Source organism: Schistocerca piceifrons, chromosome 2, assembly GCF_021461385.2.
Source record: "Schistocerca piceifrons isolate TAMUIC-IGC-003096 chromosome 2, iqSchPice1.1, whole genome shotgun sequence".
Taxonomy (NCBI): Eukaryota; Metazoa; Arthropoda; class Insecta; order Orthoptera; family Acrididae; genus Schistocerca; species Schistocerca piceifrons.
Window position 1 is genome coordinate 756,647,138 of NC_060139.1, and position 15,663 is coordinate 756,662,800.

The 15,663-nt window shown below is 43.4% G+C and overlaps 1 protein-coding gene across 1 annotated transcript in view; it reads right to left on the reverse strand.

Moving 5' to 3' along the window:
• The window catches only part of LOC124777747 (calcium and integrin-binding family member 2), a 182,216-nt gene extending 167,045 nt beyond the window's left edge, over window positions 1-15,171 (reverse strand). The window contains exon 1 of the mRNA XM_047253249.1: window positions 15,111-15,171. Within this exon, the coding sequence (XP_047109205.1) occupies window positions 15,111-15,161 (51 nt within the window). The 5' untranslated portion in view covers window positions 15,162-15,171. The remainder of the gene's footprint in view (window positions 1-15,110) is intronic.
• Between the last annotated feature and the right edge of the window lie 492 nt (window positions 15,172-15,663).

The following is a 15,663-nucleotide window of genomic DNA, read 5'->3' on the forward strand; positions in this document are numbered from 1 at the left end:
CAGAAAACCCATAGTGATACTGGTCCTATGTTAAGTGAACCAGGGGAAAGGCTAAGTAAGTACCTTTACAGGAGGGCGGGCGACGGGTGTGGTGGAGCAGGAGGAGGGGGAGGGGGAGACAAGGGACCCAACCCTTCGGAGCAGGTAAAATCGTGGCAAATGTCCGCCTTCGCAAATGTCCGGCGTGGCAAATGTCCGCACACCGGTACAAAGGCGCGCGTTATCACGTCCTGAGCAGTTAAAGGGTTAACCACATATTATTTGTACTTATTTGTTGCTTATATGTCTAAAAGTATGTAAATGTGTTGTAGTATTAAATAAAATGTCAAAACTTTAGTGACTTGCAGAATTCGTTTTATGTAAGCAACACACCATGCTGTATGGAGAAAAGATGGGAACCAGCTGAAAATACTCCTGTGGCAACACAAAAAGAGCGAATAACTCCTCTTTAAAAGATTTTGACACAAAAGTGGGGGATCAGCTGTCTCAATACTCATTCCAGCCTTCCTCACCAAAAAGTTTGGGATCCGAACATATTCGCGCTTTTTTGTTCTGAAACAGTGTGGGAGAGAGAGAGAGAGTGACGGTGGAAGAGAGAGAGAGCAGTGCTAGTGGGGGAGAAAGAGTGAGAAGCCAGTGATGGTTGGTGAGAGAATGTGGCAGTGAAAGAGAAAGAGAGATGGGTTAAGACAATAGCGGTGGGAGCCAAGAGAGAGAAGTAATGACGGTCAGTGAGAGACAGTGGCAGCAAAAGAGGAAGAGAGATGGGTGGAGTCAGTATCAGTGGGAGCAACAGCGAGAGGAGACAGTGGAATTGAAAACGAGAGAGGAGTAGACACCACGAAAAAATTAATTGCCCACTTTCCCCCATTCTCTATACCCACGTGTTAAAGTTTCCTGGTCTAGGAGTCAAAATCGGAGCAAACCATCCCCAGCACAAAAATGTTTCCATGCCAAAATTTTTGATGGGGACGGCTTAATAAGGACAGGAAGAGCTTGTTCTACACTTTTTTGTCAGTGTCTTTCAAAGGGGAGCATAATCTCCTTTTTTGTGCTCCAACAGGAGTATTTTTCTGCTGGTTTGGTTACGCTCGTTCATACGGTGCTCTTGTGTAATCGTCGCTTTGGTATAACTAATGTTTATGAACGACAACAACCGTACGAATGTACAATCTACCGGAACTGAAACGCCTTGTCGACTTGGAAGAACCTGAAGTGATACATGACGGAGACATTCTCTTCATTCCGTCCCACCCTGTCTTCCAAAAACTGATGTATACTTGAAGGCCTGCAAGCGAATGCGAGAACTTAAAATTATGCGCATTCTAATGTATAATAGCCACTCAGATATTTAGAATTATGATCATAACTTTTTTCGCGAAATTCTGCAGTACTATTCAAATTTTGTACAGAGAACTCTAGAACTATAACATATCTATCAACAACTCCGAAAAAAAATGTGTATTTATCGAAAGTCGGGTGGCAAGTTCACCAGACTATCGCGAGGCGTGTTGGTGGCTTCTCAGAATCTCCAGTACTTATTGGGAAGGCCGACGTTCCGTTAGCGCTGCTTGGACTCTTGGTGGAGACCTAGTTACTGCTGGCAGGACGTCCTGCGTTTCTGATATTTTTACTGTCTGCAATTTTTCTCGCTCTATGCACTGTGTTTGCCTGTCTACATGTGTATTAGATCCTTAAAATGAAATGGCATTTCATAGCCAGAATGTCTTTGTGCGTGGTGTCGGGCTGAAGTTTCTTAAGAATGGGGGCTATTCCTACCAAAGTGCTGTGTACAATAATGTAATTGGTTCTACCCACATCTAACACCACAACTTGTGACGTCACGTCTCTGAGCTACACTTAGCCAAACAATATGATATACAGGGTGAGTCACCTAACGTTACCGCTGGATATATTTCGTAAACCACATCAAATACTGACGAATCGATTCCACAGACCGAACGTGAGGAGAGGGGCTAGTGTAATTGGTTAATACAAACCATAAAAAAATGCACGGAAGTATGTTTTTTAACACAAACCTACGTTTTTTTTTAAATGGAACCCCGTTAGTTCTGTTAGCGCATCTGAACATATAAGCAAATACGTAATCAGTGCCGTTTGTTGCACTGTAAAATGTTAATTACATCCGGAGATATTGTAACCTAAAGTTGACGCTTGAGTACCACTCCTCCGCTGTTCGATCGTGTGTATCGGAGAGCACCGAATTACGTAGGGGTCCAAAGGGAACGGTGATGGACCTTAGGTACAGAAGAGACTGGAACAGCACATTACGTCCACATGCTAACACTTTTTTATTGGTCTTTTTCACTGACGCACATGTACATTACCATGACGGGTGAGGTAAACGTACGCACGTGGTTTCCGTTTTCAATTACGAAGTGGAATAGAATGTGTCCCACTGGAAACGCGTCGACGTAAGTGGTATCAGCATGATGGTGCACCTGCACATTCCGCAATTAACACTAGGCTGACCCTTGACAGGATGTTCGACGGGCGTTTCATAGGACGTGGAGGACGCACAAATTGGCCAGCCTGTTCTCCTGATCTTACACCTCTGGACTTCTTTCTATGGGGTAAGTTAAAGGAGGATGTGTACCGTGATGTGCCTACAACCCCAGAGGATATGAAACAACGTATTGTGGCAGCCTGCGGCGACATTACACCAGATGTACTGCGGCGTGTACGACATTCATTACGCCAGAGATTGCAATTGTGTGCAGCAAATGATGGCCACCACATTGAACATCTATTGGCCTGACATGTCGGGACACACTCTATTCCACTCTGTAATTGAAAACGGGAACCACGTGTGTACGTGTACCTCACCCTTCATGGTAATGTACATGTGCGTCAGTGAAAAAGACCAATAAAAAAGTGTTAGCATGTGGACGTAATGTGCTGTTCCAGTCTCTTCTGTAGCTATGGTCCATCACCGTTCCCTTTGGATCCCTACGTAATTCGGTGCTCTCCGATACACACGATCAAACAGCGGAGGAGTGGTACTCAAGCGTCAACTTTAGGTTACAATATCTCCGGATGTAATTAACATTTTACAGTGCAACAAACGGCACCGATTACGTATTGGCTTATATGTTCAGATGTGCTAACAAAACTAACGGGGTTCCATTTAAAAAAACGTAGGTTTGTGTTAAAAAACATACTTCCGTGCATTTTTTATGGATTGTATTAACCAATTACACTAGCCCCTCTCCTCATGTTCGCTCTGTGGAATCGATTCGTCAGTATTTGATGTGGTTTACGAAATATATCCAGCGGTAATGTTAGGTGACTCACCCTGTATACCTCTGACTGCAACCTGCAAATAGTTCCGCCGGCCGGTGTGGCCGACTGGTTGTAGGCGCTACAGTCTGGAACCGCGCGACCGTTACGGTCGCAGGTTCGAATCCTGCCTCGGGCATGGATGTGTGTGATGTCCTTAGGTTAGTAAGATTTAAATAGTTCTAAGTTCTAGGGGACTGATGACCTCAGCAGTTAAGTCCCATAGTGCTCAGAGCCATTTAAACCAATTTGCAAATAGTTCCAAGTCGTGAGCAAACAGAGGCGAGATCGTCTAGCAGAAGCTAAAGTGCCCAAGCTTACAGTCTGAATTTTGAAATGATAAGGACCCAGCTGGAACTTAAGAGATTCTGACATCCTCACGTGCGTAATACTTTCAGTATACGCACGACTGAGGCCAAGTTGAGACTAAGAGTAACTGCTGTCTGTAGTCAGTAAAGTACTGAAATATACAGGCAAGACTTAGAGGGACAGCATAGTTCAGGGCTTACCAAGGCTCTCTCGCCGCCTCATATAGACTCTCTCTCATTACTCACTTTAAACTCAACTAATAAGTCGGCTCCGCAACCTCTTGCATGATGACTTTCTACATCACGGCTATCAACTGTCTCTCGGAGGATTATAAGCCACTCTCCCTGACGTCAGACTTGGCTTATGCCCGATCACGAGATGTTCAGAGTCCATATTCTACATCTACGTCTACGTGATTACTCTGCTATTCACAATAAAGTACCTGGCACAGGGTTCAACGAACCGCCTTCAAGCTGTCTCTCTACTGTTCCACTCTCGAACGGCACGCGGGAAAAACGAGCACTTAAATTTTTCTGTGCCAGCCCTGATTTCTCTTATTTTATCGTGATGATCATTTCTCCCCATGTAGGTGGGTGCCAACAGAATGTTTTCGCAATCGGAGGAGAAATCTGGTGATTGAAATTTCATGAGAAGAACCCGTCGCAACGAAAAACGCCTTTGTTTTAATGATTGCCACTCTAATTCACGTATCATGTCTGTGAGACTATCCCACCTACTTCGTGATAACACAAAACGTGCCGCCCTTCTTTGTACTTTTTCGATGTCATTCGTCAGTCTTATCTGATGCGGATCCCATAAGGCACAGCAGTACTCCAGAATAGGGCGGACAAGCCTGGTGTAAGCAGTCTCTTTAGTAGACTTGTTGCACCTTCTAAGTGTTCTGCCAATGAATCGCAGTCTTTGGTTTGCTCTACCCACAATATTATCTATGTGATCGTTCCAATTTAGGTTATTCGTAATTGTAATCCCTAAGTATTTAGTTGAATTTACAGCCTTCGGATTTGTGTGACTTATCGCGTAATCGAGATTTAGCTGATTTCTTTTGGAACTCATGTGAATAACTTCACACTTTCCATTATTCAGGGTCAAAAAAGGTTCAAATGGCTCTGAGCTCTATGGGACTTAACATCTGAGGTCATCAGTCCCCTAGAACTTAGAACTACTTAAACCTAACTAACCTACGGACATCACACACATCCATGCCCGAGGCAGGATTCGAACCTGCGACCGTAGCGGTCGCGCGTTTCCAGACTGAAGCGCCTAGAACCGCTCAGCCACACCGGCCGGCATATTCAGGTTCAATTGCCATACTGATATCTTATCTAAACTATTTTGCAAGTCGTTTTGATCATCTGATGACTTTACAAGACGGTAAATGCCAGCATCATCTGCAAACAATCTAAGACGGCTGGTCAGATTGTCTCCTGTGTCGTTAATATAGATCAGGAACAATAGAGGGCCTATAACACTTCCTTGGGGAACGTCGGATATTACTTCTATTTTACTCGATGACCTTCCGTCTGTTATTACGAACAGTGACCTTTCTAACAGGAAATCACGAATCCAGTCGCATAACTGAGGCGATACTCCGTAGGCACGCAGTTTGGTTAGAACACGCTTGTGAGGAACGGTGTCGAAACATCTCGTGACTTGGAAAGTTCCTGGTTCATATCAAGTGGGACTCTGCGGCTACAGCTTTTGACAACATTATCTTATTTCCACAGACAGCTGACTGTTGATAATAGTATTTGAAACACCACTCAGCCATGAGTTTAGCCTGGAACACTCATTGTATGCGCACAACCCTTTGGCGGAGCCTTAAGGAGAATGTTATCTCCGCGTACGTAGATGCCACCCATCGCCCTCAGCCATACCTGCGCCTTGCTGGCTCCTAATTAATTTTATCTATCCAATAATTTTAGAAATGAGATTACGTTGTGTGTACACAATACATCAAATTTTCTTCAGTCCGAACTGCGAGCCTTAAATCGGCGAAGTGCCAAATCCACTAAAGAATTTCTAATTTCTGACTGCGCGTGAAATTTTACAAGTGCTGGATGCAGCAAAATGAACGAATAGCGCTCGTCCGTACGACAAGTGAGCGGTCGAATTGCTCCGCAAAACTGACACAGATACAGCATCGAGTAATTCCAAAGTCTAACTGTCCTGAGCGGTTTTGTTTTTCCCTTGCACTTTTCATTCTACACTCCAAGGATTGGAGCGGCTGTTTTGAGTACAGAGAGTTACGGTTCTTTTCAGCCTTGGTGAGCTGGTAACGCGACAGAAGGGTTCCCCACTGATTGTAAATGGGAGGGGTTCATTAGTCTCTACATTGACCTCAAGTTAAACCTCACAGAAACCTTGATCAGAACCGGGGAACTAGAACACTGTTGTCTGGGAACAGTGTTCACTGGGCCAGCGACCCAGAGAAAAATTAAAATTGTATGTATGTGTATTGGGTATGTATGTTACATACGTGCATGCTTGTCACTGTAGATGTGGCGCCATATGATGGTCTGAAACGTGTTCACACCACCCTTTTGCTACCGGTATCCAGTTTTTCCGTAACTACCTGTCTTGGACCCTCACCTACCCGATACATACAATTTCTACTATTTTTACGTTACATTAAATATAATTAAATCGACAGAAGCACGCTGATCGAACGTTTTTAGTACAATTTCTGCGTCTATTTGGTCGGCCGTATTTTGGGAAAAACTGGTCATCCAAACTGCCGACCTTTATAAGTAAGTGGACTATGACCAAAATATGCTCTTGACAAAATAATGGTAAGTGGCCGGTGAATTTATTTTTTGCGTAACTCTAATCAATCTTGAACTGGACATGAGCTAATCATCACTAAAATATATACACATAAATAAGCTGAAATCGCTTAATTGGATTGTAGTATAGAATGTTACTAAACATCTAAAAGCATCTGCTGTCCAGTTGTCTAGTGGAACAGTCCTCCATTCATCTTTAATTCATTTTTAATTAACTAAAACTGCATCCCATCAGCGAAGTATTACTTTGCTAATGAGTGTACATACGTGGATATATGCTCCTCGTCGAGCTCTTTAATTTGGTGTATCGATCATTTCCGTGCCTTAAACCAACGAGCTGTAATTAATCTTATTCTAAACGACCGTCACATAATGTGTTTTTCTTAATTATGTACTCAATTTTAGTCGTAAAAATGAGTTCTGGGGTTTGTCACGTCCAACTCATCGCACTCTTTCCGCAGGCATATCTGGTTTCGCTGTATCTGCTTTGGAAGTCTCGATACAAATAGATATTCATAACAGGTGCCACTCGCAGTACCGGTATGCCGTGTCTTTTATCGCAGCACAAAGCGACTTCCGGTAGCGGATACTTTTGACAGGACCACGCGGTCCCTCAGAACCAACCTGACTAGAGCTGTTGCACATCGTATTTATTCGTTACTGAGTAACGAGGGTTCCACGAGACTCTAAGTACCGTTTCGCTACTGCATGAAGCATTTTCTAACTCGCGTGGTTTCTCCTTCGTACGTTGTTCGTCCTTGACTAAGGTCTAGTCAGCAGGTTTCGTTAGCCTCAGCGAACTCAGAATGATGAAGATGTTTCGATATCCGCCTGTCTTCTTTTCCGCACATTCATGCCGAGTCCTAGGCGCGCAGTCCGGAACCGCGCGACTGCTACGGTCGCAGGTTCGAATCCTGCCACGGGCATGGATGTGTGTGATGTCCTTAGGTTAGTTAGGTTTAAGTAGTTCTAAGTTCTAGGGGACTGATGACCACAGATGTTAAGTCCCATAGAGCTCAGAGCCATTTGAACCATGCCGAGTCCGTATGTTTCGCATTCCTCAGCGAAGTTCGACGTATGTTGCACGCCAGTGGCCGGCCGGAGTGGCCGAGCGGTTCTAGGCGCTGCAGTCTGGATCCACGCGACCGCTACGGTTGCAGGTTCGAATCCTGCCTCGAGCATGGATGTGTGTGATGTCCTTAGGTTAGTTAGGTTTAAGTAGTTCTAAGTTCTAGGGGACTAATGACCTCAGAAGTTAAGTCCCATAGTGCTCAGAGCCATTTGAACCATTTTGCACGCCAGTGCGCGGTTCTACGAGGCGTGTGAGAAAAGTAACGAGACTGATGTCTTACCTACCAAACATTTTGCTTTCAAACAACAATACTGTCTCCTTCAAAGTAGTTCGCTTCGGCAGCTGTGTAGGATCCTTACCAGATAGGACTGACGGAATACATCGAAAAAGTTCAAAAAAGGCAGCACGTTTTGTACTATCGCGAAATATGGGAGAGAATGTCACAGAAATGGTACAGGATTTGGGCTGGAAATCGTTGCGACGGAATCTTCTCACGAAATTCCGATCACCAACTTTCTGCTCCGAATGCGAAAATATTTTGTTGACACCGACCTACATAGGGAGGAACGATCACCACGATAAAATAAGGGAAATCAGAGCTCGTACGGAGAGATATAGGTGTTCATTCTTTCCGCGCGATATACGAGATTGGAATAATAGAGAATTGTGAAGGTGGTTCGATGAACCCTCTGCCAGGCACTTAAATGTGATTTGCAGAGTATCCATGTAGATGTAGATGTAGTGTTCATTTTAACGATGGCTAGTAGTAGTGCAGACTCAGTATGAATGCGTGAACATAGGCAACTTAAAAACTCTATTTTATTCGGTATTTTAGAGGGCCAAGCGTAACGTTGCTGACCACTGACTATGGTAATGGGCGTCAGCAAGAGGAGCGAGAGGGGGGAGTGGGGAAAGAACAAGAGGCAATGCTATACACCGCCCCCACCCCTACCCTTGTCAAGGATCTGGAGTACAGGCATTCTGTCATTGCAGAATTCTCATGAACTTCTAGAAATGATTGCCTATGATACCCTAAATCACAGATTTTGGGAATTCTAGCATGAACAATTGCCGCTTAACTTACGTTTGTTTGTTGTCACACTGATCACGGGTTATTATGAGGTTTCCTTTGGCGCTGCTGCGATTTTGCGTTGGCTTTACTCAAAGCAGAATAGTGCTGAAACAGAACCTCAAATATATTTCTCTCGATACTCCATTAGTCCAGTCAAATTGCAGATATACCTTGCAAAAGGTGGGGTAGAAGAGTTTATTTTTTCAACTCGTTCTTATGGTTGGAAAGATCAGAAAACCGAGTTTAGCCAACAAAATTTCGCTTGGGAAAACTTTTTGCAGTCAAAAAGCATGGAAAATTTCGGCCTTTTTCCAGTTTTTTCAAAATATCTCAGTTTTTTTCTCCTATCGCTTTAACGTCTAGTTTCTTTTTTAAAGAGCACAAAATTCTCTACAAATCTGATTCTTGCCATTTTTTCTTCTCCCATTATCTAAGGCACTACAGCGCCTCAAAAAATACCAATTTTTCAAATTTTGAGCATAGTGGCAAGATACCTTATTTTTGAACACTATTTTTTCAGTTTCTGTTTGTGTAGTATAAATACATTATACATCATGTTATATGTTAGAATTTACCACCTCACTTTCAGGTATTCAATTTCTCTGTGTGCAAAATGAGGATTGCTGGGCACCCCCAACTATTGTGGTTCTTACATCACTACCTGAAGTTCACTATGGGCCAACCTCAGCCCTGGTATTTGTACAACTATAAATATAAAAACACATCATTAAGACACACACAAACACACACACACACACACACACACACACACACACACACACATACACACGCACACAAAATAAATTGTCTCAGGAAACTGAACTATTATTAGCTGCAATAGGCAACCTAATTAGGTAGGTAATTATTCGTGTGTATAAAAGCCACACAGTTGACATTAAAAATAAGTAGCTTTATTACAATTAAAATGCACTGTCAGTTACTAAAAAATGTTGACAGTTCTGGGTGTGTAATACTTGTAATATCGCACTTTAGCGAACTTGAGACGATATGAGCATCACTTCCAACGTTTTGATGGGCCAGGTTCCTCAGTGTCACCAGAAATAACGTGAGTTACGGATTCAGGGTCTGTACATAGAGATGATCCTAGATTGACCTCTTCTTTAAACAGCGAGTCAGCCTGAGCAAGTTCGTTGATTTCGTCAGCGGTTTCCTCAACATCCTCCATAACATCTTCTTCACTGTCTTCATATAAAAATTTTGGCATTTTTTCATAGTTGATTCCAATACATTTCTTGCAAATTGAAGAACATTTCAAACCCGCTTTTCTGCAGGAGCACGCTCCGCCACAGTTCAGCTTGCATGAGTATGAAACAACGTGAAGAAGTGCTTCAGGTGCTGGATCTTGGCTCATTATAACGGGTATTGGACCGTGGTCACTGTGATTCCAGCCCCATTTCTCAGGTGGTTTCCAGTTTCCAATCCAACTTTGGACTTGTTGGTAAGTCCGCAGCGAATGACGTACCGAGCGAGGTGGTTAGCATACTGGACTCGCAATCGGGAGGGCGATGGTTCAATCCCGCGTCCGGCCATCCTGATTTAGGTTTACCGTGATTTCCCTAAATCTCTCCAGGCAAATGCCGGGATGGTTCCTTTGAAAGGGCACGGCCGACTTCCTTCCCCATCCTTCCCTAATCCGATGAGACCGATGACCTCGCTGTCTGGTCTCTTCCCACAAACAACCCAACGAATGATGTTGTGCAGCATTTTGTGTTGGTGGCAACCGTGCAAGATTTGTGGCAGACTTGGCGAATAGCTGGTACCGCAAATGGTCTAGTGTGTGGGAACTGTTAACACCTCCACTATACAATGCGATAGTAACCTGTTCTCCTGGTGTTATTATTTCTTCACGGGTAGCATGTGGTTTATTGAACGTGCAAAGCGCTGAGGTTAGGTGTTCATTTTTCGCAAAAATATTGCAGCACTTAATTTTTTCTTGACCAAAAAAAGCGGATGTTGTATCACATCCGCTAAAGGCGTGAGTGAACAGAATATATTCACTGTCAAACTTGTAAGATGCAGTGGAAAACCACTTGTCTTCTGCATTTCCTCTTCCTGGCTTTAAGAAAAATAAGTTTTCAATGCCTTGGCCCAAACCGGTCATGAGCACAAGCAGGTCAACATCTTCTCCTACAATGACAACACTTCCAAAACCTTTGGTACTTGAAATGGCAGATGTTACAATCATAACGTCAGCGTCTTCTTGTGCCTGGTGCACTTCAATGCTACACTCCAGAAATTCCTTTTTAAGAAGTGTGATCAAGCGCATCTTGTTTCGTTCGTTGTACAAGAACTTGTCATGAGGGACTTGTTTCACCATCTCTGATTCAACCACAACTTCAACCGAAGAATGTTTTTTGGATCTACGAATCCTCTCAGAACTCTTTGTACTACATTTGTCTCCCTCACATGGATACCCATCAAATACAATAGCAAATTGAGATCCAAAATGACGTAAGAAACATAGCTTTGGGCTATTGACTTGAAGCAAACATTTCGAGTCCAAGTCACTTTGTGGATAAGGTACCCTCCATCAATGACAAAAAATTTACTCGGTCCACCTGACTTCACATCTTCCACTGGAACGAAGGCATTGTAGAATGAAGATTTTGTTCCTTTTCGCATGCCTTTTTCTCAGAATAGGGACATTGGGTAAGGAGCAAGTTCATATTTCAGAAAGGCTTTTAACTCTTCTTCACTTTGTTTCATTAAACAAATCCTTTGGAAAAGAGTTAAAGGATCAACAGGAGTAATTTTAGTGCTCCCAGCCTTTACAGAATTGAACGCAGAAAGGAGAGTCACACAACTTTATCTTTTCTACGGAACTTTACATCGTGGAAATTGTCACCAACTATTCTTTTCATGCCTTTTTCCCTCTCGCCGGCCGAAGTGGCCGTGCGGTTAAAGGCGCTGCAGTCTGGAACCGCAAGACCGCTACGGTCGCAGGTTCGAATCCTGCCTCGGGCATGGATGTTTGTGATGTCCTTAGGTTAGTTAGGTTTAACTAGTTCTAAGTTCTAGGGGACTAATGACCTCAGCAGTTGAGTCCCATAGTGCTCAGAGCCATTTCAACCATTTTTTCCCCCTCTTCGTGACACATATGACAATTAGCATCCTCCGTTCCGACAACACCTCTGCTGATAGACATTATAAAATCACTTTCAGGGAAGGGAGGGTGCACTGAAAACCAATCACGCAGCTTACGCAAGTCTATGCCATCTCGTTCGATGCGACAACTTCTTGGATCTACATGTTGTTCTGACGTTACTGCGCTCACTTCGCAATACGACTCAATTTCTTCACAAATGTTCTGCATGTGAATCATACCCAATGTCCATTTGGTTAATATATTATCCGCAATTCCTCGGCCAGAAGTAAGTCCTCCAGAACTCTTCATGTTTCTCATCAATGTTTGTTCTATAGTCATGTCAGAAGGAACCCCTGACCAATACTTTTCTGATCGCCGGATTGTAAAATGTCCTTTCGTTGTGAACTTCTCATATTCTGATAAATCCATTTTTTCCTCGAGTCTCAACATATCCTGTAAGTAGAGGTAGCCACTTTTAGCGTACATAAAATGTCCAGCTGAATGGAAGTAGGGAAGCATTTTTCGCACGCTTTCAAGATGAAGTTTCCAATTGCCTGATCGATCCGCTTCAATAAATTGTTTCATGAGAGTGACCATCTTATAGTACTGAAGCCATAATTTTGCTGTGGGTCCCTTACTTTCAATCGTTTTCAGGGCAGTTACAAATTTTTTTTATTACTTGTACCCTGAGAACACTGGTATCCTGGCCAACTGACAGTTCTGACTCGCCACAAGGAGAAGACAAGTCATTCAATGTCCCACGTTCATCTTCTGTTAGCTCAATGTGATCCCACACTTGTCAGGCCAAAGCAAGGTGTACAAGGATCTGTACATAGAGTTGATCCCAGATTGACCTCTTCTTTAAACAGCGAGTAAGCCTGAGCAAGTTCGTTGATTTCGTCAGCGGTTTCCTCAACATCCCATTAGGTAATTTGCCACTTTGCTCGAAATTTGAAAAATTGGTATTTTTTGACGCACTGTAGCGCCTTGGATACTGGGAGTAGAAAAAATGGTAAGAATCCAATTTGGAGAGAATTTTGTGCTCTTTAAAAAAGAAAATAGACGTCAAAGCGATAGGAGCAAATGAAACTGAGATATTTTGAAAAAACTGAAAAAAGTCCGAAATTTTCGAAGTTTTTTGACTGCAGAAAGTATTCCCAAGAGAAATTTTGTTGGCAAAACTTGGTTTTCTAACCTTTCCAACAATATAAACGAGTTAAAAAAATAAAATCTTCTACCCCACCTTTTGCAAGGTACAAGCTTTTTTTCTGACAGTTTCACTGGACTACATCCGCTGTTGTAGGATACAGACCCGGCGCGTGGAGGCGGTTCACTTTCACATTGCAGATTGTTGAACTGATCCCCGAATAACGTGGTTGTGTTATACAGTAAATGTCCTTGTTTCAATTACGGCAAAGCTTTGGCGCAATATCTCAAGTCGCCTGAAAGGTAAAAACATGTTTTCTGAAACATTACTACAAACTTTCTAATCTATCCATAGCCCCTAGTATGCACTAATATGTCGATTTTGTACGAAAGCTTTAATATTTTCAGGTTTTCAGAAAAATTACAAATTTTTTGCATGTGTTCCGCGTTTGTAAAGAATATGATCAACTGTTTTTTTTTATGTTACATGTAACCATTCATACGGGCTGGTGAGGACCAGCACTTGGCATCGTGCCTTGAGTACAAAAGTACTCAATATCTTCGTTAATCGTTTATACAGGCCAGAAACAGTAATTTCGACAAAAGAAACTATATTTTAATACGTAGTATGTCATTTGAGTATAACAATAGTACAGTATATGCGCCCCCTAAGAAAGACACGTCGATCGAAATCGAATCCCGGTAATTGGTATAGACTCGTTCCCAATTTCAGAAAGCAGAAACCACTGTCTTTAATGTCTCTAAAATGTCAACAAATGATTCCAAAATCAATTACAGATATCATTTCAGCGACTGTTAGCGTATCACTTCTGATGTCCTGTTAGTTCACGTTAGCAGCGGTCAGAAAGCGATTGATACGGTTGAAAATATTAGATTTCAGCCGGCCGGGGTGGCCGAGCGGTTCTAGGCGCTTCAGTCTGGAACAGCGCGACTCCTACGGTCGCAGGTTCGAATCCAGCCTCGGGCATGGATGTGTGTGATGTCCTTAGGTTAGTTAGGTTTAAGTAGTTCTAAGTTCTAGGGGACTGATGACCTCAGCAGTTAAGTCCCATAGTGCTCAGAGCCATTTGAACCATTAGATTTCAATCGATTCAAGTAAGGTCACCAGCAACCTCGCCGAGTCTTCTCGGCGTGTGCATAGAATACCTGCGCAGGTAACAACTCACATCCAAGAACAGAATGTAGGATGTAGGGCCCACACTATATTCGATAACTGGGAACTTTACTACCCCAATTAGTGGGGTACACCTAATAGTCAATTTGACAACAATATGTCGATGGCAGTCGGTATGGCACAAAAGATCTTCTTCTTTTGTTTCGCGATACAACAGCGGTATCCCTCAAAGGAAGTAAATCTGCGCTCCATAATCGAGTGCCTTGTTTTACGCTTTCATATAGAGATGATGGTAGTCCTCGCGCCGTCAACTGAAACTTCTGTCTTAATAAAGGTGTGATGCATTCCGAGCCTCGGGTGTAGCAGTCAATGCTCTGGGATACGAAAGGTTTTCTGTGTCTCATAATATAAAATTCTAATTATTGCGGAATGAAATGTATCAAAACTCACCAACGTATGTTCTGATTTCGAAATGAAGCTTATGCTCATTTTTAGAATTAATGCATTTCCATGGAAACGACCTTCACTGTTCATTACGTTTCAGGTTAAATACTGACCCATTTTGACACAGGGGAATAAAGCCAGTTATGTAAAACATAGAAATCTAAGTGTCTTGCCCCTGTTGGGTAAATTCCTGCGGACGCCCATGACTAAAGAACAAGGATGTCGTAAAATAAAATCGAACATCATTCGGCATCTCTACGTACAACTGGAAGCAACATGCTTCATTGAAGCGTGCGTGGCGATACAAAATGAAAAGGCAGAGCTGAAGCGTTTGAAAATTACCCACGGAAAAAGAATGCATTGCAAAAACAGGCTGGAAGCCAGTGTGCTTACTGTTACCGACAGCAGCTTGTTGTTCTGTTTGACCTGCAAGACTAACACTGGCTGCTAGTCACACTCCCTCGCGCTCCAGAGGAATATAGGTCACTGCGACGCTATCAGTGGACACGATGAGGCAGTGCTAATCACTACACCTCTAATTATGGTGCTTGCATTACCGTTCCAGAAAACGTATTCCACGCGCTCTTTAATGCGTACCACCCCTTCACAGTTCGAAGTGGTTTCAAAAGAAAAATTGTGCTTCGAAGAGTCATTAGCTAGATTTATTGTCTACATTGAGGCGGGAATGTAAGGGAAGTGCACTGAGGAACAGAGCTGAGTACCTGATAATCTTCGAATTGCTCCTCGGTGAAGGTGACGACCTTGTTACCCATGTCCGGCAGACTGGGGCGCTCAGGACTAAATAAAGCAGAGCCCCTGGCGCGGGATGGGCGTGGTCCCCAGCACCACTCGATAACTGGGCGTCACCGCAAGCCGAGCTCGTGCAGTGCTTCACTGCTGGTTCAGCAAACAGGACCGCGATTTCATGCAGAAGGACCAAAGCGTTAGCGAGATCTGCTGTGCTAGCTGGACCAGATTTAGGCATATGCGAGTTAGGCGCGGGCCTAGGATGCTGAGAGGAGAGGACCGTCGAAATACCCTGACCAATGCACACACACACACACACACACACACACACACACACACACATACATACAGACACATACGCGCAAAGAATTGCATGGAATTTGGAAATATAGAAGGCAAGCCAGCAGCTAGCCGCATTCTCGCTAGTGCAGCGTTTGGTTCAAGGAAGATCAGTTTTAACGTCCCGTCGACAGTACGGTTCTTACGGTCAGAGCACAAACTCGGATTACGAAAGTATGGAGAAGAAAA